At 40.8% G+C, this 27,898-nt stretch overlaps 2 protein-coding genes across 4 annotated transcripts in view; both read left to right on the top strand.

The window, feature by feature from the left end:
• The first annotated feature begins 5,475 nt into the window (after positions 1-5,475).
• LOC127582284 (volume-regulated anion channel subunit LRRC8D-like) lies at positions 5,476-9,104 on the top strand. Its single transcript, XM_052037461.1, has 2 exons — positions 5,476-7,863; positions 9,036-9,104. The coding sequence occupies exons 1-2, from the start codon at positions 5,476-5,478 to the stop codon at positions 9,102-9,104; spliced, it is 2,457 nt and encodes an 818-aa protein (XP_051893421.1).
• Positions 9,105-17,037: 7,933 nt separating this feature from the next.
• Positions 17,038-27,898, top strand: part of phyhd1 (phytanoyl-CoA dioxygenase domain containing 1) — a 32,363-nt gene continuing 21,502 nt past the window's right edge. For 2 of the 3 annotated variants that reach the window (XR_007958046.1, XM_052036897.1), the window contains exons 1-2: positions 17,038-17,119; positions 27,732-27,890. Coding sequence is in view for 2 of the 3 variants with exons in the window: in XM_052036897.1 (XP_051892857.1) it covers positions 17,093-17,119; positions 27,732-27,890 (186 nt within the window). In the remaining variant the exon portion in view is untranslated. Of the gene's footprint in view, positions 17,120-17,555; positions 17,723-27,731; positions 27,891-27,898 lie in introns of those variants that run through there. The other variant, XM_052036898.1, reaches the window with a different exon arrangement.

Raw genomic sequence — 27,898 nt, 5'->3', positions numbered from 1 at the left:
CATATATTTTGCGATCTTTTATTTCGTGACAACCAGAAGAAATTAAATCAGATAAAGCAAAAACTGACTAAATGATCTTTACCATAAATATTCAGTCCCTCAAACACAAGTGCACAGTGACTGAACCATGTACTATTTGACAGCACCTCTCAAACCCAAACACCACCAAGGACAAAGGCTTTAGGTGCATGGGAAACCCCACCATCTACAAGTTCCCCTCTAAACTGCACATCATTCTGACTTGTGGATATATCGCTGGTTTGTCATTGTTGTTGGGTCTAAATCCTGGAACCCTAGCCAATAGCATGGTGGCAATACCATCACCAGAAGCACTTCAGTGGTTCAAGGCTAGTTACTGATTTTTGTTTCTGAATGTCATTGTTTACTGTCACACCTTTTAATGCAGCTTCCCAATCAACCAGAGCCAACTCACATTGTGCCTTCATAGTTTGCTTTATTCAGATTTAAGACCTTTAAAATCTTTTCATAACCTATTACGTAAAGAGCATAATATACTACTTGATTCATTATCCAAAACTGGAAGACTGGTTAAGCAATGAATCCATACAGGAAGCTCTGCATCCTTGCACAGCGTGGAATTACATTGACAGGGACCCAGCAGTTTTTAATATGAACATTGATGAGGACTATGACTATTGCCTCAAGGGAATCGCGAAAGCCAGCTTTTGCAATACTTACCTGGAATGGATCCAGCACTGCAACAGTAAAAGGACAAAGCCCGTGAGTAGTGATGGGGATTCTCCTCTGGTAACCCTTTGTTATAGCCTTTCTATCCTTGGCAGAAGAGCTTTAGGGACGGCAACATACAACATGTCCATCAGATAACCAGTCATGGTCTAATCCAATCCAGTTATTAAAAGAAATGTAATGAACATTGCAAAAATATGAATGTGCAACAATTAGTGAGCTGCTATGTGGTACAAGATATGGGAATGGTATTGGACTTTCTTATTAAATTCATTGCCATGTTGAAGGTGCTCTATAAATGCAAGTTGTTATTGATGGTACCATGATACATTCTGTTGAAACCATAGTTTCCTGTCTATCCTTCTTCCTGGTAGAGTTCAATAACATACATTGTCTTCTTAGTTCTGCACAACATTGTGGGCCGAAGGGCCTGTTCCTGTGCTGTACTGTTCTATGTTCTAAACTTCTATCATATATGATTATCATTGTTTGCTAAAGTCTCCTTAACCACCAGATCATCAATTAACCCTTGCTCATTACAGAATATTATATCAAATATAAGCCATTCCCTCCTTAATTCCTCACCATACTGATTTAGAAAATCATCTCATGTACATTCCGTGAATTCATCCTCCACTCTCTTTCTTCTAATTTGGTTTGCTAGATTGCACCCCTCCACCCACACCTTCCCCCACCGCCACACCGCCAATATCATTATTGTATTAACTTTGTTACACATATTTCTAATTTTTTGATCCACATTGTGCCCTGCACTACCATTGCCATTTGTGGGCAGGTATACAACTCCCAATGTTTATTTCTCCTTACTGTTGCTTAGCTTCACCCAAACCAGTTCTGCTTCTTGATTTTCTGATCCAAGTTCCTTCCTTTCATTTCAGAGCTGCCTCATCTCCTTTTTCATTTTGCCTCTCTTGTAAAAGTTAAACATTTCCTGGAATATTTATTTGGTCACTCTGCAACCTTTTACTTTCTGGTCATAAATATTTGTGTCATTAATTCACCTACCCTTGTTACAAATGCTACATACATTCAGATGAACAGCCTTCAATTTTATCTGTGTACCATTTTTTCCCTGCTCTGACTCTAAAGTAGACTCATATTTGTATGTACTGTTCCTTCTAGGGCAACGTTGGTTATCATGACTCATTTTGCTACCGTGCACTATCACTTTGTCCGTTCTCTTTGACCTTCTAAATTTCCCCACACCATACCAACTATGTAGCTTAAAGTTTTATCTACTACCTTAGTTGTTAGATTAATCAGGCCTCTGGTCCCAGCTCAATTCAGGTGAAGCATGTGCTAAAGGAACAGCTTCCTCTTTCCCCAGTACTAATGCTCGTACCCCTTGAATTGAAACCCATTTATTTTTATTTACCCAATGTAATTTACAAGTGACTCAGGAAGTAACCATCTTTGTAACTTTTTTTAAAAAATTGGACCCTAGCTGTTCATATTTCTTCAGCAGAAGGTCCTTCTTTGTCCTATCAATGTTATTGCTTCTCACATGGACCACAACAACTGGATCTTTCTCATACTAGTCCTTTTCACTCCAGACACAAGGAGATGCCTCTAACCCGGCACTATTGCCCTAACCTCAAAGTCCCCTCGTCCATACACACTGCATTAGAGGATGTTGTGCTAAAATTACACTGTAGTTTCAGCTGGGACCACAGATTTATATTCCCAGGCAACAGCACAAGATACCAGACTTCAATTAACCAGCTTAGAGAATTAAACCCATCTTACTCTCTATTTTTGCTCCAATTACGATAAAGCAACAAGGAATTGAATCAGGCTTAGAACCTACCTTTCTGTTTTTAGGTGGTATGTGAATGGGATATTTATTAACTGAAGCATTTATTTATTAATTGGAAAATCCAATCAGTCAATCGTTATACCTGTAAATGTTTAATAAATTACAGTTTGCACTTTCTCATATCTGCTTCTCCCTTCTAAAATCTTGTTTATCAAATAAGTCGTTGTAAAACATGATGTATTCAATTGAAGTAACAGCAGATATCCCATGGCACTGCCGTAGAACAGTACTATCATAGTCACATAGGTGGTCCATTTTAGACTAATGATTGCCACTGATCAAATTCTTCCCATTTGGAACAGTGATCAAAATAAGCAAAAGTTGTGTTTGTAACTGCTTGCTTTAGGTTAGAAGAATTCATCAAGACATGTCAAAGTCAAAAGTCAAAGCCGATTATATTGTCATATGCACAGGTACATATATGAACAGGTGCAATAAAAAGCTTACTTGCAGCAACATCACAGGCACAGAGCATCATATAAGCAGCATTCACAAGAAAAAAATAAATTAAATATAAATTATACACTATTTTTACAAAAAAAAAACACAACTAGAACAACAAAAAAACTGTCTATTTTAGTGCAAAGTGATCAGAGAGGTCATAATGTTACTAAACTGTTGTGGCAATTAGGGTTTTGCCAGTTGGTTCAAGAACCAAATAGTTGAAGCGAAATAGCTGTACTTGAACCTGGTGGTGTGTGTTAAATATAGTAAATTCATGTATTTTTAATGGATAGATGGTAGCCCAGCTCCAGAATAAGCAATCCTTTTCAATTTGTGTGAAGTCAGGAATTTGAATGCATTTAGAAGAATAGGAATATTGAAGACAATCAGAAGTTCCTACTTCAACATCATCAATAGAAAAATTCTGAACCCAATCATTTGTTGGAACCTTATCAGTATTTCTCAGGTAAGTGTCAGTTGAGTGTTATTAACCATTTGGACATTAATTGTTAATTTTGCTCTCTTAAATATTCTTACATTTTATCTTTAGAATTTGTAAAAGAAAAATTTGGATGTTTCTGGGAAAAGACATCTATTCAAATTAAGTTCTATCTGAAAACTTGTCTCAAGTAAGTAGTTATTTTAATTCCAATTGATGCTGGTTCAATTGTTAATTTATATCTGAGATTGATTTCTGTTAATCAACGGTATTTAGGGACTTAGGGAAAGTATGGATTGATTGCAGATCAGCCACAATTTTACTGAATGGTGAATCAGGCTCCAAAGGCTAAGTAGAAACATCAGCACTTGGCTGTGACTCCTTTCTCAATAACTTATTAATTCCTCAGCTGTAAAGAATTTCTACTAGCTCTCAGAAGGAGTGCAGTGAATTCAAACTTAACCTATGCTTTGATGCTCTATTACAGAATTTGTGAAAATAAATACTCTATGCCCCATATTTCATGGCTCCTGGTTATACTTAAACTCTAGGTCAAATCTACTGGTTGATGGAGTCAGCGGATGTGGTACATTTGGATTCTCAAAAGATATTTTATAAGATATCACATAACAGATTACCCTCAACCCCATCGAAAGGGCTTGTGGGATTGAGGGTAATACCTTACCTTGGATAGTGGATTGGTTCACAGACACAAGGCAGTGAGTAGGGATAAACTGTGTTTAGGCTGGCAAACTAACTAGTGAGTATCTTAGGGATCAGTGTTGGAGCCTCAGTCATTTACATGCATGCATGCATAGGAATAACTTCGAAGAAGGAACCAAGTGTAAGGTATCAAAGTTCACTGATCATTTGAAGATAGATGCAAAAAATTTAAACAGGGATACAGACAGGTTAATTGAGTGTGAAAAAAATGGCAGATGGGGTATATTGTGTGGAAATCTAAAGTTATCCATTTCACAGGAAGAACAGAAACATAAAATAATTGTTGGTGATCAGAGGGATCTGAGTGTACAATAAACTGATGCAGATACAGCAAAAAATTAAGAATCTAATTATTTGAAAATGAAGTCACACCTGTTTAATAAAGGATATACAATACCTGTATTTTAGGCAGCATAGTAGATATTAATTAGATTGATTTCTGCGATTAGGGGATTGTTTTGTGAGAAAAGAGAACAAAATGGGCCTATTCTCTCTGGAATTTAGAAGAATGAGAAGTGATTTCATTGAGATATTTCACATTCTGAGGGGACTTGAAAGGTAGACACTGTAACAATGATCAAAAACAAGTGGGCATAGTTTCAGGATATTGTAGTGACCACTACATCTGAGTTGAGGAGGATGTTTCTTTTCCTCAGAGGTTGGGAATGTTTTGAATTCTCTACCCTGAGAGCTGTGGAAGCTACCATTAAGTATATTCATGGCTGATCAGATTAATTTCTAGACCATAGTGGAATCAAGGTGTTGAGGTACAGGATGATCTGAGTCATGATCTGTTTGAATGGAACAGCTTCAGGAGGCAGTATAGCCCATTTCTGTTCCTGATCTTTGGTTCTTATTTACTCAAACATAATCCATTTCCTTGATTTTTAAAGGACACAATGTTTTTAAAGACCTGTATAACTGTCCTCTCTGAACAAAGCCATAGTTCCTACAGCTAAAACTGGTTTTCATTCATGTGGCTATGATCCAATACTTCTTTAGGGCCTTAATATCTCTTGCTATGCATATGATGGGTAGGAATTATGGTGGAGCTTAGGAGGGTAAATTTTGTATTTTAGATCAGACCATACTAAGAGTTTGCATAGGTAAGTGCTATATAATGTTCTTAGCTTTGTTTTGAACTGTCTTAGCTTAAGTACTTTGTCAAATATCTCAACTACAATTCAGCCATTAGTGGATTCCCCTGTTAGTTATCAGGTGAAAGAACCTTAACCAAAATGCATAACAGAAAGAACTAGTATCTCAAATATTTACAAAATGTTTGATTCAAATACCATCAATTTTTTTTACATCTATTTCAGATATGTTTTCAGTCTCTGATGTTTCAACTTTGGAAAACAAGCCACCAGCCTTCCGGGTCTTCAAACCTTGGTGGGATACTTTCATGGATTATATTACCATCATTATGTTGTTGTTGGCTATCTTTGGCTGCAGCATACAGCTTTACATGGATGATACTTTATGCCTGCCATATATCAATGAAGTTGATGGAAAGGCAGACTGGCTAAAATCAAACCAGCTAAATACTCCAGAAATATCTCGTGCTAATGCTAATCCACAGGTAATTATGAGCCCAACCCTGTCTCCTCAGATCAGTCAAGGAAGGGTTACAAAGTTATACAACTGGCAATACTACTACATCAATCAAGTGTGTCACAGTCAAATTCCTTGGTTCACCAGGTTCTTTTCTTATGTAATTTTATTTCATACAGTTGGTCTAATTATCTGTAGTAATTTCTGTTTTACATATCCTAAAACAAGCTCCAAACTGCAACAATTTCTTGACATTCTTCAGAAATGTCTGCAGTCACCATGGACATCCAAAGCCCTATCAACAGCAATCATCGTTGATGCCAGTGAAGTGGAGAAGGTTCTGGAACCGCAGAAGAGCTCTGAAAATGATGCTGAAGAGACTACTCTTAAAGCTGATCCATCAGCAAATAAAGCTCCCACACGCATTCAATCAAGCACAATGGAAACTGATTCATCCCTGGACAAGAAGGATGCAGAGCAAGCCAAAGCTTTGTTTGAGAAAGTAAGGAAATTTAGACTCCATGTCGAAGAGAAAGATACAATCTATAAATTATATGCTGGGCAAACATTGGTCAAAACTATACATTGCTTAATTATTATTGGTTACTTTCCAGCCTATATTTATGTTATTGAATTTTACAATATTTGTGAGCCTAATGCATTATCATTGGTTTTTTACAAGACTTTCAGATGTACTTATACCACTGCTCGTTTCATTGGGAAAATGGCCCTGTTATATTTAGGATTAATAGTTATCTATTGGATACTCTGCATCCATACATTAATTTGGGTTTTCAGAAAACCACTGAAGCAATATTCTTTTGAGAAACGAGGAGAAAGCCAATTCAGTGATATCCCTGATGTAACAAATGACTTTGCCTTCTTGATGCATTTAATTGATCAGTATGATACACTGTTTTGCAAACGTCTTGCAGTTTTCCTCTCAGAAGTAAGTGAGAAAAAGCTAAAATTATTAAGTTTGAATAATGATTGGACTGTGGAGAAAGTGAAAAAGCATTTAACTAAAACTAAGAAGGACCAATTTGAGTTGTACCTATTCATGCTATCGGGAATTCCTGATGCTGTCTATGATGTTACTGAGATTCAGGTCTTAAAGCTGGAACTTTGTAGTAATGTTAAAATTTCCAACAAAATTACGCAACTCAGCCAGTTGGAAGAAGTATGGCTTTCACATTGTGTAACTGAAGTTACACCATCAGCTTTGATATGGTTGAGAAACCAACTTAAAAAAGTGGGAGTTAAGTATGTAAATCGTGATGAAATCCCTGATTGGATCTACAAACTGATCCAGCTCAAAGAATTGTACCTTACTGGAAAGCTAGCTATTGAAAAGAAAGCTGTAGAACTGGAATCAATGAAAGGGCTTCGATCCTTGAAAGTTCTTTACTTAAAGACAAGTCTCTCTAAAATACCCTCCACCATCATTGATGTCGCATTCCACCTGCTCAAACTTTGCATTCACAATGATAAGACCAAACTCATGAGCCTAAGTATCTTAAAGAAAATGGTCAATCTGACCCAACTTGAACTGCACAACTGTGAACTGGACAAAATCCCAACAGCCATTTATACTTTATCCAAACTTCAAGTCCTAGACCTTAAGGGTAACAATCTTACCAAAATTGAAGACATTGTCAATCTGCAATATCTAGAGAGATTAAACTGTTTGAAGTTCTGGTTCAACATGATCAAAGTCATTCCACCAACAATTAATTTAATCAAGAAGCTTGAGTATCTATATTTGTCCAACAACCAGATTGAGGTTTTGCCAAAAGTCCTTTTCAGTATTGAGAAACTGTATTATCTCGATGCACAAAACAACAACATTTCTGTAATTCCACCTGATATTGGGAATCTTAAAAACCTGTACTTTTTGGATCTGTGTCACAACAGAATTGAAGTCCTACCAGATCAGCTCTTCAAATGTGTCAAACTCATGACTCTGAAGCTAAGTAATAACTTAATTTCATCCCTCAGCGGAAAGATCTCAAGACTCACTCAACTATCTCAGTTGGAACTCCAGGGAAATCATTTGGAAAAACTCCCATTGGAAATAGGACAGTGCCTTTTATTGAAAGTTAGTGGACTTGTCGTAGAACAATACGTTTTTGAGTCACTTCCTTTAGAAATAAGGGAGAAGATGGGTGGAAGTTAAAATGAGAACCATTAGACATTGGTACTTTAGTTTCAAAAATGTTGCTACCACATAAAAAGAGATGCTTGATGTAAGGAAAAGAGCAATTGATCTTAACTACTTCCATCTATCATTTTACTATTAATGGCTGTCAGACTTTGAATAAAGCAATGGCATGAACTGAAATATTGCCTGATATTATTAAATCAAATGGCCCTTTTCAGGACTTTATTTTTTAAAAATTGTTGCTGGATAATGATTAACTCTGAGAGGCCAAATTTATTGCTGATCCCTAAATGTCCTGAAAAGATGGTGATAGACCATCACTAACCCCTGCAGCCCCTGATATCATAGAATTATTTAAGATTTACAACACAAAAGGAACTGGATGGCCTACTAGTCATGGAACTAGGAGACATAGTATCAGAATAAGGGGTCACTCATTTAAGACAGAGATAAGGAGGAATTTCTTCTAACAGAGTGTGATGAACTTTTGGAATTCTCCACCCGAGTCCTGTGGAGGCAGAGTCATTGAAGTGGTAATGGAAAAACCATGAAAGTACCGTTGAGGGCAAGATTAGATCAGCCAGGATCATACTGAAAGGCAAAGCAGACTTGAGGGGTTGATTGGCTATTCCTGCTCTGGTTTCTTATGTTCCTTTGTAAAGAGATTGTGCAGGGTAGCAAAATGAGCAATGATTACCAGAGCTTATCAAGAACAGACAGAGCAAACAAAGATAAGAGTACATATCAAATTGGATTCAAAGCAGGGGAAAAGAATGGTAAAAAAGGCAAAACTGAAGGAACACCTATCCTGCATGCATGCTTTCTCTCAATGTGCATAACATTCATAATAAGGTAGTTGAATTAATGGTGTAAATAGAAATAAATGGGCATAGTCTAATAGTCATTATAGAGACATACTGTAGGTGCAAAGTGAGAAAAGCCAGGAATGGAATATTCAAAAATACTAAACTTACATAGAGCTAGGCAAAATGGAAAAGGAAACAGGAAGCCCTGACATTGAAGAATGGGTTAAAGACAGTGGACAGGAAGGATCTTAGCTCAGAAAATCAAGGAGCAGATTCAGTTTGGGTGGAGCTAACAGATAGGCATAGAAAATACTGGAGAGAGTTGTACACAGCATCCCAAACAGTGGTAATAATGTACAGCACAGCATAAATCAGGAAGTTAATGTTTCGCATAACTATGGTGGAATCTTTACACTGTTCAAATCAAATTAGCAATAACAGTGTGGAGAATTAATTCATGAAGTGTATTAGAGATGCATTTCTAGATTAGTACACTCAGGAAACAGTGAAGGGACAGGCTATATTAGCTCTAATATTGCACAATAAGAAGTGGTTAATTGATCATATAGTGGCAAAGTGGTCTTTAGGGAACAGTGATCGTAACATGGTAGAATTTTATATTTGATAAAGACGTAAAATGATTTTGTTCAATCTGAAACTGAATAATCAAATTAAGAAGGCATGAGACTAAAGCTTCCCATGACAGTTTGGGGAAACTATATTAAAAAGAATGATGGTACAGAACCACAATTAACTTTTAAAGAATTAAAGCAAAAATCCATTAAACAAAAGGAAAAGTGTTCTAGCAATGGCTATCAAGGGAAGCTAAAGATAGCATAAACTCAAGGGAAAAAGCTTATAATGTTGTCCAAAAAGCAGTAAGCTTGAGGACTAGGAAAATTTTAGGATTCTGCAGAGAACCAAAACACTGAAGAAGAAAGGGAAGCAGAATATGAAAGTAGGCTAGTGAGAAATATCACAGGGTTGCACAATTGCAAATCAAGTAGAGTTGCTGCCTCACAGCTCCAGTGACCTGAGTTCAATCCTGACCTCCAGTGCTGTTTGCACATTTGTGACTGCACAGGTGATCCAGTTTCAACCCACATTGTAAATATGTGTAGGTTGGTTGGTTAATGGTCATTGTAATTTGCCCCAGTGTGTAGATGAGTGATGGAATGGGTGGGGGGCGGGAGGAGGGATGGGAAGGGGGGGAGTTGATAGGAATGTGTGAATAAATTGTTGTGGGATTCGTGTAAATGAGAGCTCGATAGTCATTTCAGATCTGATGGCCTATTTTTGTGCTATATGACTCTATTAAACACACTCTATGAGCTTCTAGACCTAGGTGAAAAGGAAAAGATATGCATGTCTGAGGCAGGAGACATTATATGGATCAATGAAGAAATGGCAGAGAAATTAAACAAATATTGTGTGTCAGTCTTGACAGATGAATCCTTAGAAAACCTTGCAGAAAAAGTGAAGGTCTCAAATAAATGAGGAGCTTTAAGAAATTAGCATTAGTTAAACACTAGTATTAGAGAAATTAATGGGAATGGAATGCAATAAATCCTAAGGTTTTGGCTCTGGAGGTGGTGTGTGCACTCCTTGTCATCTTTTAGAATTCTATCCATTCTAGAATGGTTCTTACAGATTGGAAAGTAATAAATGTAACCACACTACTTCAGAAATGAGGGAGAGAGAAAGCAGGGAATTAATGACCAGTTAACCTGATATCAGTAGTTGGCAAATCTCTTATTAAGGGCACATGGAAATTAATAATAGGATTCAAAGTCAACATTGATTTTTGAAAGGGAAATCATGTTTAACAAATTTGTTGAAATTTGTTGACACTGTATCTAGCAGAATAGATAAGGGTAAACTGGTTGACCTGATATATTTGAAATTTCAGAAAACCTTGAATAGAGTGCCATGGAAGACGTTATTAAATAAAATTATAGTGCATGGTATTGGGCCTAATATACTGACAAGGATTGAGGTTTGGTTAATAAACAGAGTTGGAATAAAAGGGCTGTAACCAGCTGGGTGCTATATGGATTGGTGCTGAGACTTCAGGGAGTTATAGACACACTAAGTGAATGGGCTAGGAGTGGCAGATGGATCATAGTGTGGAAAAACGTGAGAGCTGCTCATCCACAGTAAAAGAAGAGAAAAAGAGTATTTGTAAATGTGAGAAGTTGAAAAGTGTTAGTTTTTAGTTGTACACAAGTCATTAAAGTCAATATGCAGCTTTGGCAAGCAATTGGAATGTTGGCCTTTATTGCAAAAGCTTTTGAGAACATAAGTAGGGACACTTTGCTTCAATTACTTGTCATCTGTATCTGCTATGTTGTGTTTGATCTGGTCTCTGAGTCAAAGGAAGGATAGAGGGAGTGCAGTGAACCAGTGTTGGTGTGTTTGTCATGTGAGGAGAGATTAAGCACTGGGCTCATAGTTTTTAGAGTTCAGAAGAATAAAAGTTAATCTCAGTAAAATGTACAAACTTCTTAAGGGGCTTGACAAGGTAGATGCAGGAATAATATTTCCCCTATTTGGGGTATATAGAATCAGGTGTCAGAGTCTCAAAATAATGAGTCAGCCATTAAGGACAGAGTTAAGAAGAAAGTTCTTCACCCGGAGGGTAGTGAATCTTTGGAATTCTCTGCTCAAGGAGACAGTTGTGGTTCAGTCACTGAGAACAATTGAAACAGAGATTGATAGATTTTTACATAATAGATTTAAGGGATATGGGATTAATTCTACTGGTGACCTGGAGACTTGCTGGTTTCTTTCCTGCTCTTGTAGCAACGAGATTAATATGGAACATGCAATTAAATCTTTTTTCAAGGGCAACTTCCAAGATGCATCTTCTCAGTAATGAAGGTCCAATTGATGGTTATACAGACCCCTATGTAACACAAATATTACCCACCTCTTACCACCCCAAGCCTGATTGCTATACAGCTCTTGGCTGTTGGCTGACAGGAGGTATTTTATCACTGGAAGAATTTTGAATGGATCCCAACAGTAGAATTATCAACATATGGCTGTATCTGACCTAGTGATAGAAGGACGATCATTGATGAAGCATCCAGCCCCTACTTTGACTCTTTCCACTTTTCTTCCATGTATGCATTTCCCAAACAATCGCTAGGTAACCATTCAGTTGTGGGAGATGATTGCCTTTCTCCTCTCTAATTCAATGACATTGTGATCAATTGTACAATATATTTTCACAATGTGTAATCCTATTCTAATATGCTACTGATACACCAACTTTGAAGTACTTTGTCCCTAAATGAATATTAAAACAGGGGGAAGAAATAAATGTAAAGTGTTCTCATTTTACATTGATCCACACACAGACTGGTCCATAAATCAACAAAGAAATTGCCAACTATGTTTTAAAAAATAAAACTAATCAACACAGAAGGCACAACCAATAGATCAGTGTGCAACAAATGAATTGAGAGTAAAGTCATGTTCAGTAAAAGCTCCTTAAAAACCCAGTCTTAAAACTGTAGTGAGAGTTGTATCCAGATTTTAGGGCAGCAGCAGACATGGCAGAATCTGTAATACAGAGATAAGAAGAATATAGCAAAAGCAGGAAAGTTTTTTGTGAGACTTTGACTTCCATAAAGATTGGTATAAACAGGTAAGCTCTTGCCAACAACTTCTTGAGTAAATTCAGGATAATTTTCCCCAACAATAAGACCCAGAACCAACAAGAGTGCAGGTCATAAACTTCTTCTCTTTAGACATTCCCTCAGCATTGAGGATAACTTGCTTCACTCTGGTTTTGTGAGTTCTGAAACAGCTAAAAAGGTCAACATGGAAACTGCAAACTACTCCACAGATGGGGCAGGAATTGGCTGACAGGGCAAGTGGGGAGGGGGGATAGTTTGTGAGTTTGTATATTAGGTAATAAGCCAGATTTAGTTAACAGCCTAATGGTGAAGGAAGGGTTATTTAATAACAATCGTGATATGATGACAATAGAGACACAGCATAAAACCAAAAGGAAAAACAAAGAATCCAAAATAAAATGCAGATCTAAGAATCTGAAATATAAAAAGGTGAAAACAATACAAATTGCAAAAAGGATGAAAAGAAACGTGCAGGGATCTTAAAATCAACATATTTTTATTAAAATTATATTATATTACAATTTATTACATGCTAAAGCATTTCCTCCAATATAATAAGCTCTTAACTTGTTTACCACTCTTCTGTGGCACCTTGTCAAAATGCCTTTTGCAAGTCCAAATACACTACATCTACAGGTTCCCCTCCATCTACTCTGTTACATCCTCAAAAAACTCAAACATTGTCAAACATGACTGGCCTTTCATGAAATCATATTGACTTGGTTTGATTAGATTCATCTTTCCTAAATAATAAGCTATTTCTTCTTTAATTAGATAGGTATAAAACTATCTGGCCTATTTTTCTACGCTTTGTCTTCCCTCCTTCCTGAACAAAGGAGTCAGATTGCTGTTTTCCAATCCACTGGTACCACTTCAACCAATCTCCCTGCGGCCAATTCCTTTAAAATTTTTGAATGCAGGCCATCAGGTCCTCGAAACTTGCCTACCTTCAACCCATGAGCTTTTCTAATGCCTTGTCCCTTGTGATCGGGATTTTTACAACTTCTTCCATGCTATTTCAAACCAGCCTGTCTGATATCATCAGGATATTTTCAGTGTCCTACATGGTGAAGATAGATGTGATAAAAAAATGGTTTAATTTATATGCCATTTCCTTGCTTCCTGATATTAATTCCCCAGCCAAATGAGGCTAGAGGTCCAACACTAACCTTAGCCACTTTCTTCCTTTTCATTCGTTTTGAGATTACATACAAGTTTTCTCTCAAAATCAATTTTCTCCTTTCTTGTGAACTTTTTAGGCTTTCCACTTCTGATTCCTGAAATATTCCCAATCTTCTGGTCTACCACTAGACCTCGCTACTTTGTATGCACTACTTTTTTGATTTAACATTATCCTTGATCTCTTTTGTTAGCCGTGGATGGTTCCTTTTTCTCATGGTATAAATTTCAGCTGAGCATTATGAACAAGCTGTTTAAATATTTACCATTGCTCATCTACTGACCTCTCTCTTAGCTTATTTAGTCAGTCCACTCGAGGCAACTCCACTTTCATACCATTGTAATTGCCCTGACTTAAGTCGAAGGCACTGGTTTTGCACCTGAGGTGTTGAGCCTCAGACTGTATCTGAAATTCTACCATGTTGTGGTCACTACTTCCTAGGGATCCTTAACCAAAGGATTCATTAACCCTTCCTTTTTGTACATGACCAAATCTAAAATAGCATGTTCCTGGGTATGTTCTGTAAAATACTGCTCTATGAAGCAATCCCACAAGTTATTCTTCTACAATACCAGTTTGTTTTGTCCAATTAACATGCAGATTAAAATCCCCCATGATAATTGCAGTTCCCTTCATACGTCTTTGTTATTTCCCCACTTATGCTTTGCCCTATCAAGCGGCCACATTTTGGGAGCCTGTTAATTGTTCCCACCCACATCTTTCTTCCTTTGCTATTCAATATTTCCCCACACCGATTCCACATCACTATCCACTGTATAACAAGTTACCACTACTCTGATACCTTCCTTGATCAACAATGCCACCCTGCTTCCTTTCCTTTTTGGCTTTAATTTGGAACATTGTATAACCTGGAATATTGAGCACCCAGTTTTGATCACCCTGCAACTATGTCTCCATCATAGCTGTTAGGTCATGCTCATGTGTTGCTATTTGTGTCATCAACTCAGCTACTTGTTGCAAATGCTTCATGCATTTAAATAAAGAGCCTTAAATTGTGAGTTTTTACAATTTTTTTTCTTATTCCAGGTTCAATTACCGTTTAGTTTCTGCTCCTTCCTGTCACGTTTTGATTGTCATTCTCCCCTTCCTGTCTCTGCAGCCCTCCCTCCCTCCCTCCCTCTAATTAGATAAAGTCCTGTCTACAGCCCTATTTCCTAGGACATTGGTTCCAGTGCAGTTCAGATAAAGCCCATCTCAATGGAATAGCTCTCTCTTTCCCCTGTACTGCTGCCAGTGGCTGATGAATTGAAACCCATTCCTACTGCACCTAGTTTTAATCCATACTTTTATTTTTTCTAATCTTATTTACCCTTGGCCAATTTGCTTCTGGCTCCAGTAATAATAGAGATTATTAAAAATGTGGTTCTGCTTTTCAATTTAGCCCCAAGCTGCACATATTCACTCACCAGAACCTCCTTGCTAGTCCTACCTATGTCACTAGTGCCATGACAATTGGATCCTCCCACTTCCACTCCTAGTTCTTCTCCAGCTCAGAAGAGATATCCTTAGCTCTGGCAGGCAACATGGCCTTTTGGACTCCCTGTTTTTTGCAGCACAGAACAGTGTCAGTTCCCATCATTATGCTGCCTCTGAGAACAACTATTATTTTTTCTCCCCCACTTGAATGGCCCTGTGTACTAGGGTGCCACGAACAGTTTGCACATCCCCCCTGCAGTCGCCATCCACATAAGGAGCAAAGCCCTCCCACCCATTGGCCAAGGGTCAGGGCCAAGGCGCATCCAGAACCATCCTACGGATCCTTCTGCAGTCACACCATCCGGTCCCTGATCATTTGCCAAATCTACGGACTGCTGACTGCCACCTGGAACACTCTGTCCAGGTAATTTTACCCCATCCCTGATGTGTCGGTCTTCAGCTTGGACTCCAGCTCATCGACCTAAAGCCAAAGTCTCTTGAGCAGCCAACACTTGCTGCAGATTTGGTCAGTGAACTACAATGGGGTCCACCTGTTCCTACATGCTGCAATTACAGCTCTTGTTCCACCCCTTCCCCTAACCTCTTTATACTGGCTATCTCCCCTCTACTCTTTCAGTCCAGATGAAGGGTCTCAACCCAAAATGTTGACTATTTCCCTCCTCAGATGCCGCCTGACCTGCTGAGTCCTTCCAACAGTTTGTTTTTTTTTTGCTTCAGATTCCAGCCATCTGCGGTCTCTTGCGTCTCCAACCAATCACCTACCTGCTATCTTGTGATGTTACACTCAGGCACACACAATCAGGAAGGGAACATGAGTAAGTTTGTATCTTCTCTTTTAATTTCTCAGTTTCTAATTCTTGGGATAACAAAATAAGGAAGTTACAGGCCTTACTGAATAATTACTTTGTCTCAGTATTTAATTTAGAGGAAAAGGATTGGAAACCTGAAATCCCAAGGAAATGAATATTGACTCAATGATGAGCATTCACTAAGATTAATATATGCAACACTAATGAAAATAATGTCATTAAAATACAACAAATGCCCAATTATAATTTTATAATTAAGGAGCCATTCCTGTGGATTGGAAAATTGCTGTTCTGCTATTTAAGAAAGGAGCGAGGAAAACTGGGGAATTCAAAACTACATTATTGGGGAAATTAATTTATAATGAAGCAAAGAGAATTTAAACTCTTTGACAAATTTTCTGTTGATTGGAAAGACAAGAAGAATTTGTAAAGCATAGATCATGCCTGATGCTTCTGATCCAATTTTTGAACAGGTATTAAAGCAGTGGATAGAGGGATGTCTCTGAAATAATATTTGTATGGACTTTTCATAGGACATTTGACAATTCCTTCATTAGGTAATCGGCTAAATGGCAGAAGGCAGACAGTAGGGTAGGGCAGTTTGCACACTGGCACGTCCTACAGATCTTTGCTGGGTACGGGCCTTTCTGCTGAATACCTCTAATGTTATGTGCCTGCGACGCAGCTGCAAGTAAGGTTTCTCATTGCGCCTGTGCGTACATGTATTAGTGCATATGACAATACACTTGACTTGAAAGGAACTCCATCCACGTTGAACAATATTCAGTGACACCAATAGTTTCTGTTTTCATTTTCTTAAAAAAAACGCAAAAACAAGCTTCTCAAGAACAAGCAGAACACTTGATTTTAGCCAAATGGCCGGCAAACAGTGGAAATCAATACCCTGGGTGTCAAAAATGAATTATATGGCCAGTCTGTCATAATCCTGCCAGGGCAGATTAACCTTTTCAGAAAGCCCTTTGATTGATCTAGGATTAACCTAGTTTAAAGGAAAATCCGTTCCAAATTTACCATTTACCTTGTTTTCGGGTTAGGCAGTCAATCTAAGCGCACTTAGAAAATTTTTGTTTCAGGACCGCTGAAGCGTTTATTTTGGCAAATGCCACCCACCGTTTGACCCGCTGGTTGTCCGACCTCCAGCGGACACGAACATCGCCGAGCGAAGCCCAAGAGCTGGGGTGGGGGTGGGGGTGGGGGTGGGGGTGGGGGTGGGGGTGGGGGTGGGGGTGGGGGTGGGGGCGGGGTGGGGGCGGGGCGGATGGACCCGCGCGAACAGACAGCGGCACGTCTTCACATTAAAGCGACAATATGCTCACAGAGGAACTTGCTGCAGAGGTGAGTGACAGTCGCCCGCTTTACACTTGATTCGGGAGCTATAGTTTCTCATACGTTATATAATTATCAGTAGAAAGGGCGGGACACATTGGGAATCCATTATATCACACTCACTTTTAATCCATGGTATATCACATTTAAACACAATTAAGACACATTATATCGCCTTGACAGAGCCGTACGGCACAGTAACAGGTCCTTCGGCCCACCACGTCTATGCCGACCGTTGTACTAACTATACTAATCCCATTTGTCCCTATTGCGTGCATAGCCTTGTCACGAACCAGCAACAAAAGAAACACACTGAGCATGATTCAGTGTTAAAAACTATTTTATTAATCACTACTTATGATAATACGTAAAATAAAAGTAAAAATGCTAGTATGTTAGAATTCAAAAATGTTAAACCTCGAACGTTAACCCCAAAACTAAACTCGTCGTGTGTGTGTGTGTGTGTGTGGGTGGCAAAGTCCAAAACTCCCAGTTCCGGAATGGTTCTTAAAGTTCAGTTCCGCAAGCCATAAGGTGAAACATGAGCAAGGGCTTCTTCAACAACCACCGTTGTCAGAAGATAAGACGTAGATGTAGAAAAACATAGAGAGAGTAAGTACGAAATCCAAATGTTCCATGATGGAACCCAAATGACACTTCAGTGTTTACTCGGTAGTGACTTCATCACCCCGAAAAGCATCCGAATCGTGGTCGTCCACACACAAATACCTGTTTCCTTCTACAGGTCAGCAACAAAGTGAACTCCACCGGATTACTTCCAACTTCCATACATGGATTTCAGTAGCAAACACAGTTATTGTTTCTCATCCATCGATAGAGAAAACAAGCAGGCTGGTGTCTCTCTCCCTTCTCTCTCTCTCTCTCCTTCTGACTTCAACAACATCATTACGTCCTTTATCTTCTATTGACATAAGCACGCCCCACACACACATACACACACACACTCTATCTTAAAGGGACTTTCACTGAGTCCGTAACAGCTTTCTCTGCCTTGTCTGTTGAGGTGCCTGTCTAGATGTCTCTTAAACATTGTGAGTGTACCTGCCCCAATACGGTTTCTGACATGTTCCCGATATTGACTACTCTCTGTGTGAAAAACATTCCCTCTAAGCCTCTTCATCTAGTCTTAAACCTGTGCTTTCTTGTTTCAGACACTCCCACCACAGGAGAAAGATTCCCACTATTTACCCTATCTATGCCTCTCATAATTTTATATACCTATATCAGGTAACCCTTGGCCTCATTCACTCCAGGAAAACAAACCCAGCCTATCCGATCTCTCCTAATAACTGAAGTCCTCCAATCCAGGCAACATGCCTATGAATCTCCTCTGCTTTCTCTCCAGTACAATCACATTATGTGTATTACATCACTTTTAATCAACATTCTATCACAATTAATCCTTATTATTATCAATTAATTCACATGATACCATCTTTGTCCTCATTATATCACTTTTAGTCAACATTGTATCACATTTAATTCAAATTATATTACATTTGTTTTGTGTTCAATCTGCTTTCATCAGATACGAGCTTGATTTTTTTTGTATTAGTGTAAATTATCCATGACATCTGTGAAGCTTGTCAGTGCAATGTATGTGATTGTGCATACCTTGTGGTATAACTTGATGCTGCTGTTAATTGAATATTGACCGTCTTTATGATGATCTATCCTTATAACTTGCCTTGCTGAACAGAAACACAAAGGAGCTAATGGATATCAAACTCCATTAATTTTCATTGATTGGGAGAGCAGTTGTCAATCGTTTATTTAATAACACTATTATAATTCGCCTATCTGTATCAGAAAGCCAAGTGTGGAAGTCCACATCAAGCCTGTGAATATGTTCCTGACATTATTTTGTGCCTCTTTAGTTTGCATGCTAATTTGGCTGTCCTTGACTTTCAGACAATTTGAGCAGGTACAGTACAGGACCCACATACTGGAAGGCAAAACCAGTATCAGTGTTAATATTTCCCCTTCATTTCTGAAGTTTCTGACTATTAGTGGGAGTTTGTTACAGCAGGTCTTTCATCAGAATGGATGTCACTACAGCCACGCAGGATGATATCACTTGCCATGCGTCAGGGATTATTGAATAACAAAGAGCAGGAATCATAGATAGGGCCCAATCCAGGGGTGCAAAGGACAATTGTGGTCCGACTACCAGCTTGACAAAAATGTGCAAGCTTTCTTCCTAAAACTCCAACCCTCCAGTGGTAACCATCAGCCCAGAGGCCTAGACTAGCAATCCAGATACCAAAATTCAGATCCCATCAGAGCAGTTGTGGAATTTAAACTCAGTGAATATTCTGGGATTTAACAAAAACTGGCGATTAGGTAATGATGGTCACAAACTACTGGATTGTTGTAATGTCAAACTCGGTCGTAGAGAGGACTCAAAAGACCACTTTTCTCATTCAATCTCTTTCTTTATTTGATCCGAGGAGAAAGCACCAAGCCAGGCACCCACGTCCCGGACCGGGTGGTCTCTGAGATACATTGATCTACATACACTCATACTTTTTCAGAGCTGCAAACAATTACCTTACAAGGAATGATCATGCATTAGTCAGGCAGCATGGCACTTATTTTCTACATCGTGATTGGTTACAGAAAAATGAATTTACTTTAAAAAAAGTTACTAAAGCTATAGTTCCTTAATCTTTTCAGACCATCTTGTTCCATAAGGTTTCTCATGGTGAGCTCAGGGTCAGTTTAGTGGAGCAAGAGTCAATTGTACAGACTTGCTGAGACAGGAACTGATTGTACCTGGTATTATCACACTTCAAGGCTGAAGAAAACTAGCTGAAGCAAGCAAAATCTCTGAAGCAAGGCACTGCAAAGCGAAGCACAGCTATTTCAAGCAGTCTATTACAGCCATAGTGATGTACCCTTTAATTCACATCTCAGGGCTCACAATCTTTTACTCTCCTGACCTTTCCTTATACACATTCTCACTCCCTCCTTTTATCATATCATGATGATACTCCTCTGGTGGTAGTGGCCCTCAAAAGTTCCTCGTGATCCTGGCCTCAGGGTGAACGTGTGACCAGCACCTTTTGCACAGGTATTAATCCCTTGACCGAGTTCATCATCCTGTGCAGAATACACTTTAATATGGCTAGGCCAACAAATAGACCCATGATGATTATTAAAGCATAAATTGCCAGGTTAGCTAACCAACTGCTCCATCCCGATAACCCCCAGCTTCCCCACTCCCATCCAGGTTCCTTCCTCCACCTATTCCCTGCCTCCTTAATGTTGGAGATGTGCTTTTGAATGTGCTGGGACAGGTCAGTGATATTGGAAGAAACATCAGGTATAAATGTGCAGCATTCCTTCCCTATCATGGCGCGAGTGCCCCCCTTCTCTGTTAGGATAAAGTCCAACGCCATCCTATTCTGCAATACTATCAGGCGGATGGCTATCATTTTGGTTGTTATACTGTTCACCTGCGATTGAGTGTCCCCTAAAGCGTCGGCCGTATTGTTATCAAGCTCTTCCAGAGCTGCTGCTAATTTCTGAATCTCCATCCCTGCTCTGGCAGTACCGTATGGTGGGAACAGAGTCCAGAAAAATCGATCCGTTTCTGTCACCTTTCGTCGTTGCCGCATTATCCAGTCTGGGTGTTCCTGGGGTGGTTCAAAATATGCAAATGAGGGGCAAGATAAGCAAGGTAACAGCACCCACTCCACCCTTTATGTGAGGCGGGTGTACACATGAAACCCAAGTCCTCCCCTCTGGGATTTGGTCTTTCCCCAGATAACCAAGGATAGGCCTTGTTCCCGCACACCCAATGGGTGCCGTTCACGGGGCACAATCTTCTCGCACTTGTTCGGGTGCAGGTACTTTTCCCCAACTGATAGGGGGTACTTTTATTATAGTTACAGTAACAGGTGGCATCCACTGGGGAAGCAGGAGGGGTAACAACTAGCCCAGGTCCCAACAGGGTATAACTAAGTGGAAGAGGCCTAAGGTGCCACCCTTTATAACAGCAGGGATAACAGGCATTTCGGTCTAGGGACGGAGAACCCCCGGTTCACAATTTTCTTCCTCTAGAGTTCCATCCCTCACCATAAATAGGATAGATCTGGTCTTGTTCTGAGTAAGGGGTATTATTGAAAGGGGAACCCCTGACTCCCCATGGTGAGGGATCACTGCACATACCCAGCATCCTGTTGTTTTCTTGCCTAGCATAAACATGGCATAGTGACAAAAAGGAGTTATAATTTCCTACCACTGATTCTACTGCCCGTATATATCCTAACACTATAATAGTTCCAATTCCCAATCCTCCCATTCTTACCTTTATCTTCCTCTTTATTTTATCCCTCCTTTTATCCAGCCTCTGCTCCCTCTACTCCTGACTCCTCTCCCTCAGACGAGAATATAGTTATTAGGGGTTTTTCACTGGATTTGAAGTCGAATATTCCATCCACCTCTTACAATCACACAGATGTATCCACTTTTTGTTCCCCTTCACTTTGACGGCTGATGGTGTCTGTAACAGCACCTGGAACGGCCCCTCCCAACGAGGTCCTAACTTCGGTCTTTCCCAGGCACGGATTAGGACCCAGTCGCCTGGTCCAGGATCACGCCAATCTCCCTTCGTATCTTTCCGATAAGCCTCTTCACCTGTGAATAGAGGGACCTAAGAGAAAGGATCAATTGCTCACAGTAGTCCTGTAATTCCTGTCCATCATCTGTAAATCCATAATAGGGGGAGGGGGGTTATCACTGTCCCAGGGGGTTCGGGCAGGTCGTCCGTACACTGTCTCGGCTGCAGTCAGTCTAGTACTACTCTGGGGAGTGCCTCGCATATGGTATAATGCCAATGGGAGTACCTTGAACCAATTCTGACCTGTCTCTAAAGTCAATTTAGTCAGTTTGTCCTTTAAAATTCCATTGGCTCTTTCTACAGCACCCACTGCAGTAGGGTGATGAGAGCAATGTAATTGTTGATCAATGCCTAGGGCTGTGCACAGCTTTTTATTAATTTCTCCAATAAAATGAGGTCCATTGTCCGACAATAGTTGCTGTGGTATCCCAAATCGGGGAATGATGTCTTTTAGTAAAATTTTCACTACCGTACTTGCTTTGTTGTTGACCGTCGGAAAAGCCTCAATCCATTTACTAAACATATCAAGGATGCCTAAGCAGTACTTATAACAATCTACCCCTGGTAATTCAATAAAGTCCATTTGTAATGTCTCAAATGGTCCCCCAGGGAGGGGATTCCTTCCTCTTTCACACTTAATTGACTTCCCCGGGTTTACTTTTTGGCAAGTCACACATCTCATAGCTTTGTTTTTAGCTACCTCTTCCATATTTGGATTACACCATGTTTTAAGCAAAACCATATACATTCCCTCCTTACCAAGATGAGTATCTGTGTGGAGTTTATCAATAAGGAGGGGTAACAAAGCATCAGGTGCACATATCTGGTCTGCCGGCGTCATCCAGATATGCGTTACAGGGTGAGGGCAGCAGTTATGTCGTTGCCACAATTGGATTTCAGAAGCAGGGGCGTCCCCCTGAAGTTTCAAAATGTTGGAGATGTCTGGACTTCGAGGAGTATCACGCAGTAATAAGGCGCGTGTTTCTGTGCTAACCTCCCACCCATGTCCTGCTGCTGCAGCCTTTGCTGCTGCATCAGCTTTAGCATTACCTTTGGAAATGGGAGTGTCATCAGCCCTGTGTGCAGCACACTCAATTACGGCCAACGCAGAGGGCAACTGAATTGCCTGCAGTAAATTCTCTATATAAGGTGCGTTGGAGATGGGTTGGCCTGTGGAGGTGAGAAAGCCCCTTTGTGCACACAGAGCCCCGAAGTCGTGGGCCACCCCAAAAGCATAATGTGAATCAGTGTAAATACTTGCTCATTCTCCCGCAGCGAGGATGCATGCTCGGGTAAGGGCGAAAAGTTCAGCTTTCTGAGTGGAAACAGCAGGTGTCAGTTTCCCTGCTTCTAGGACCTCCGAAGTAGTAGTGATGGCATAACCAGCCTGCTTTTCCCCTATGTCCGAAACAGATGAGGAGCCATCCACAAAAAGGGCTTTGTCAGGAAGGGGTAGCTCCTGATCAGTCAGGTCCTGTCTGGGGGAAGTTAAGAAATAATTCACTTCGGGACAGGAGTGAGGGGCTTCGGGCAACTCGTCTGGTGGGCTGGTGACAAACATTGCCGGGTTAACTGTGGAGCAAAAAGCAAAAGTCAAAAGGGGGTTCTGAAGAAGAGCAACCTCGTAGCGGCTAAGTCTAGCCTGTGTGAGGTGCTGTGTACAGTTAGTAGTCAAGAGGGAGGCAATCATATGGGAAGTATAAACGGTAACAGGCTGTTGTAGGGTAATATTGGCAGCGGCTGTGACCATAGTGTAGACCGCCGGGATGGCCTGCGTACAGGGGGGGTAACCTTGCGCCACCAGATCAAGGCAGGTGGAAAAATAGGCAACCGGACGGCGTCTATCACCGTGCAACTGCGTAAGCACAGCTGTGGCACAGTCTTCTATAATGGCAACATACAGCTGGAAAGGGCGATCATAAAGAGGCCTCCCCAAAGTGGGAGCAGAAGAGAGCTGTTGTTTCAGTTCTTGAAAAGCTTGGAGCTGTTCAGATGTTAAATTAAACATGGCTGGAGCCTTTGGAGAAGCTAGGGGACTTAGCAGACGGGTATAACATGCTGCGTTAGGGATCCACTGACGACAAAAATTAACCAAGCCTAAGAACTTGCGCATCCCCTTAGGAGTAGTGGGAGGGGGAGCTTGCACTATAGAGGTCATTCTATCAGGCGTTAGCATCCTACCCTCGGCACTAATCAGGACCCCAAGGAACTTAACCTGGGACTGGCCCCGTTTGACCTTGGTTAGCGGGACAACATAGCCGTGTGAGTGGAGAGCATTCAATAAATAATTAGTATCGGTAAAATTGCTGTCCTGGGTGTCACTGGCCAGTAGCAGATCATCTATGAGAGCGGACTGCCCTGAAAAATGAATATCACGCAGTTGGCCGCAGAGGGTCTGTGAAAATATAGTGGGGGAGTGGATGAATCCCTGGGGCAGACGGGTCCAGGTATACTGTCTATCCTCAAAGGTGAAGGCAAAAAGGTACTGTGAGTTCTCATGCAAAGGAATTGAAAAGAAGTCATGTTGTAAATCAATAATAGTGAACCATTTGGCCAATGCTGGAATTAAGCTGAGAATCGTTGCAGGGTTAGGCACCACAGCATGAAGTGGGGCCGTAATGGCGTTAATAGCCGGTAGATCCTGAACAAGGTGCCACTCAGGGCGTCCCGGCTTCGGGACTGCTAAGATTGGAGTATTGCAAGGAGACCGACAGGGGACTAAAACGCCTGTTGGAGGAGCGATGCAAAAAGGGGACGTAGCCCCTGTACTGCCTCAGCCTTAAGTGGATATTGTTTGACTTGGGGAAGCTGTACATCGGGTCTTAAAAGGATTTCTACAGGTGCTGTTTTCTTGTCTGGGGCTCCATTCATAATCATGTACATCTCCTGGGGTTTCCAGGGAGGATACACTTCAACAGTCTCTCCCTGTCCTTCTTGTCCTGCCCTGTGATTCGGTGCCCTACGCATGGGAAGTTGTAGCCTACCAGGGGTCTTTGAGGGACCGTCATCTTTTGGGTAGGACCTATTATAAAATTGTTCTGGTCGATCCCTCCTAGAATGATCCTCATCTGTATCTGAATTCGTATCTTCGGGGTTGCTATTTTGCCCGCTCCCTGGGCGATTTAAATGCATTCCCTGCCCTGTGGGTTTGCTATGGGCCTGCCTGATTTTGGGTGCCAAGGTCTGATGATGGGCTCCCATAGTCTTGAGCTTCGTACCCTGGGGAGTCGTTACTTTCCTAGCCGCTAGGTTACTTCCCAGGGGAGCTTGAAGGTTTCACTGGACCTAGTGCGACAAGCGATGGGGTCCGAAAAAAACCTCCCTGCTAGGTCGGTTTTCCTCAGCTCCCTGTTCCTCTGATTCTGAGTAGGTGGGAAGTTGGGAGGGAAATTGGGGATACAATGGGGGAACAGCCGTGCCCCGTTGGGGTAAGGGAGGGGTGGAGGCAATTACCTCTTCCATATCGGTGTCTTCCCCACTCTCAAAATGTAGTTGAAGTCCAGACATGTCCAAAGGCGCCATTTGTTTACCAGTTTCCCCCTTTGCTTTAATTCCTTTTTCATCATACAATTCACACAAGGCTTTAAGGACTATATATGGACGGGGTATACCCTGGTCATCTGTAATAGGGATATCCCTCCTTTTGGCGTTTACTTCCCAAGAGGTCTGTTTAGATTTCTCATTCAATTTCTCTGCCATGCCTTTCCATTTAGTAATGAGATCCTTCCAATTTTGCGAACAATTTGTTTTCCAAACCCCTGTTTCAGCGCGCGTACATTTTTCTAAATCCCAAGTCCCCCACCAATGGCCAATTATAGTCCCCCAATTTCTTGTTCAATCATGCACTAAGTTGACAAAAACTCTTTTCTAGATCTGGATTTTCTTTACACAATTTTCCCAAGGGTGCTTTAATATCCCCTTTGTCTAAAGTTTGACCCATTTTGTCACTCTGCTCCGGCATCCACTTCAGATTCTGACCTTCGCGTGGGGGATATCCCCTCTTAACAACCGGTCTAAGGCAGGATGCTGTTTTGGTGACTCTTGTCTCTTCCCTCCGCCTTCTCTTTTCCCCGAGCACTCACAATCTCTTACCTTCAACTCTTTACTGGGTCTTATTGAGGCCCGATTTCCCCCATTCGTTCTCCTTGTCTCACTAATCGTCAGCCGGTGAGGCCTGGTTACCTCACTCGACGCCTAATCGAATCGTTCAAACCTTTGTCAGCAGGCAGGGCCTGGTTACCCCGCTCTGCGCCTAGTCAGATTAATAATACTTAAATAAATAGGTCTTACCGACCGATTTCCCCTTTTCCGGTTCGAGGAGTCCTTAGGCCACTCCAGTAAGGATCGAAGGGGGAGAGCTACAGAGTCGCGGCTGAGAGGAGACCAGGGTCAAATTGCCCTCTGGGCCCGTCTCGTCTCCAATCGCGAGCTTCTGCTTCTTCCACTTACACCGATTCACCGCTGGGTGCCGTTTGGACTCCCGGCTGGCTCGCCAAAATTGTCGAACTCGGTCATAGAGAAGACTCGAAAGACCACTATTCTCGTTCAATCTCTTTCTTTATTTGATCCAAGGAGAGAGCACCAAGCCAGGCACCTATGTCCTGGACCGGGTGGTCTCTGAGATACATTGATCTACATACACTCTTATACTTTTTCAGAGGTGCAAACAATTACCATACAGGGAATGATCATGCATTAGTCAGGCAGCAGGGCACTATTTTCTACATTGTGATTGGTTACAGAAAAAGGAATTTACTTAAAAAAAAAGTTACTAAAGCTATAGTTCCTTAATCTTTTCAGACCATCTTGTTCCACCGGTTATCTTTGTATACATGAGGTTTCTCATGGTGGGGTCAGGGTCAATTTAGTGGAGCAAGAGTCAATTGTACAGACTTGCTGAGACAGGAACTGATTGTACTTAGTATTATCACACCTCAAGGCTGAGGAAAACTAGCTGAAGCAAGCAAAATCTTTGAAGCAAGGCACTGCAAAGCGAAGCACAGCTATTTCAAGCAGTCTATTGCAGCCATAGTTATGTACCCTATAATTCGCGTCTCAGGGCTCACAATCTTTTACCCTCCTAACCTTTCCTTATACACATTCTCAGTAAAACTCATTTGGTTCGATATTGTCCTTATCCAATTTAGCCTTCATGTGATTCAAGACCCATTAATGTTGTTGACTTTTAACTACCCTCTGAAACAGCAAGCAAGCCACTCATAGAACATAGAACACATTACAGCACAGTACAGGCCCTTTGGCCCATGATGTTGTGCCAACATTTTATCCTGCTCTAAGATCTATCTAACCCTTCCCTCCCATGTAGCCCTACATTTTTCTATCATTCATATGCCTATTTAAGAGTCTCTTAAATGTCCCTAATGTATCTGCCTCCATCACCTCTACCGGCAGTACATTCCATGTACCCACCACTCTCTGTGTAAAAAAAAACTTCACCTCTGACATCACCCCATACCTTCCTTCAATCATCTTAAAATTATGTCCACTCGTGTTAGCCATTTTCACCCTGGGAAACCAGTCTCCAACTATCCACTTGATCTATGCCTCTTATCATCTTGTACACCTCTACCAAGTCACCTCTCATCCGCCTTCACTCTAAAGAGAAAAGCCCTAGCTCACTCAATCTATACTCATAAGACATGCTCTCTAATCCAGGCACCATCCTGGTAAATCTCCTCTGCATCCTCTCTAAAGCTTCCACATCCTTCCTATAATGAGGCGACTAGAACTGAACACAATACTCCAAGTGTGGTCCAACCAGAGTTTTATAGAGCTGCAACATTACCTCATGGCTCTTGAACTCAATGCCCCGACTAATGAAGGCCTTTATTGAGGTTTGAAACCATGATCTGAATTTTTTGGGAAGGTCTCTACTAAGACAAAATGACCACTTATTTCTCTGGTTAATGAGCAGGTTCTGAACTAATCTGACTGTTTCTTTCATCTCATTTCCAGTTTAGGAAAGTTGGCTTTGTTGCTATTGAAGGTTTTTTCACGGTGGAGGAATGTGATTTTCTGAGAGCACGCATATCAGAGATTATTGATGAGATGGATGTCCCTCGACACCTTCGTACTGAATTCTCAACTCAGGAAGCGGAGCAGATTAAAGCACAGGTTGGTGT

Source organism: Pristis pectinata, chromosome 23, assembly GCF_009764475.1.
Source record: "Pristis pectinata isolate sPriPec2 chromosome 23, sPriPec2.1.pri, whole genome shotgun sequence".
Classification (NCBI taxonomy): domain Eukaryota; kingdom Metazoa; phylum Chordata; class Chondrichthyes; order Rhinopristiformes; family Pristidae; genus Pristis; species Pristis pectinata.
The sequence above is the reverse complement of the archived record's forward strand: the minus strand, read 5'-3'. Positions and strand labels throughout refer to the sequence as shown.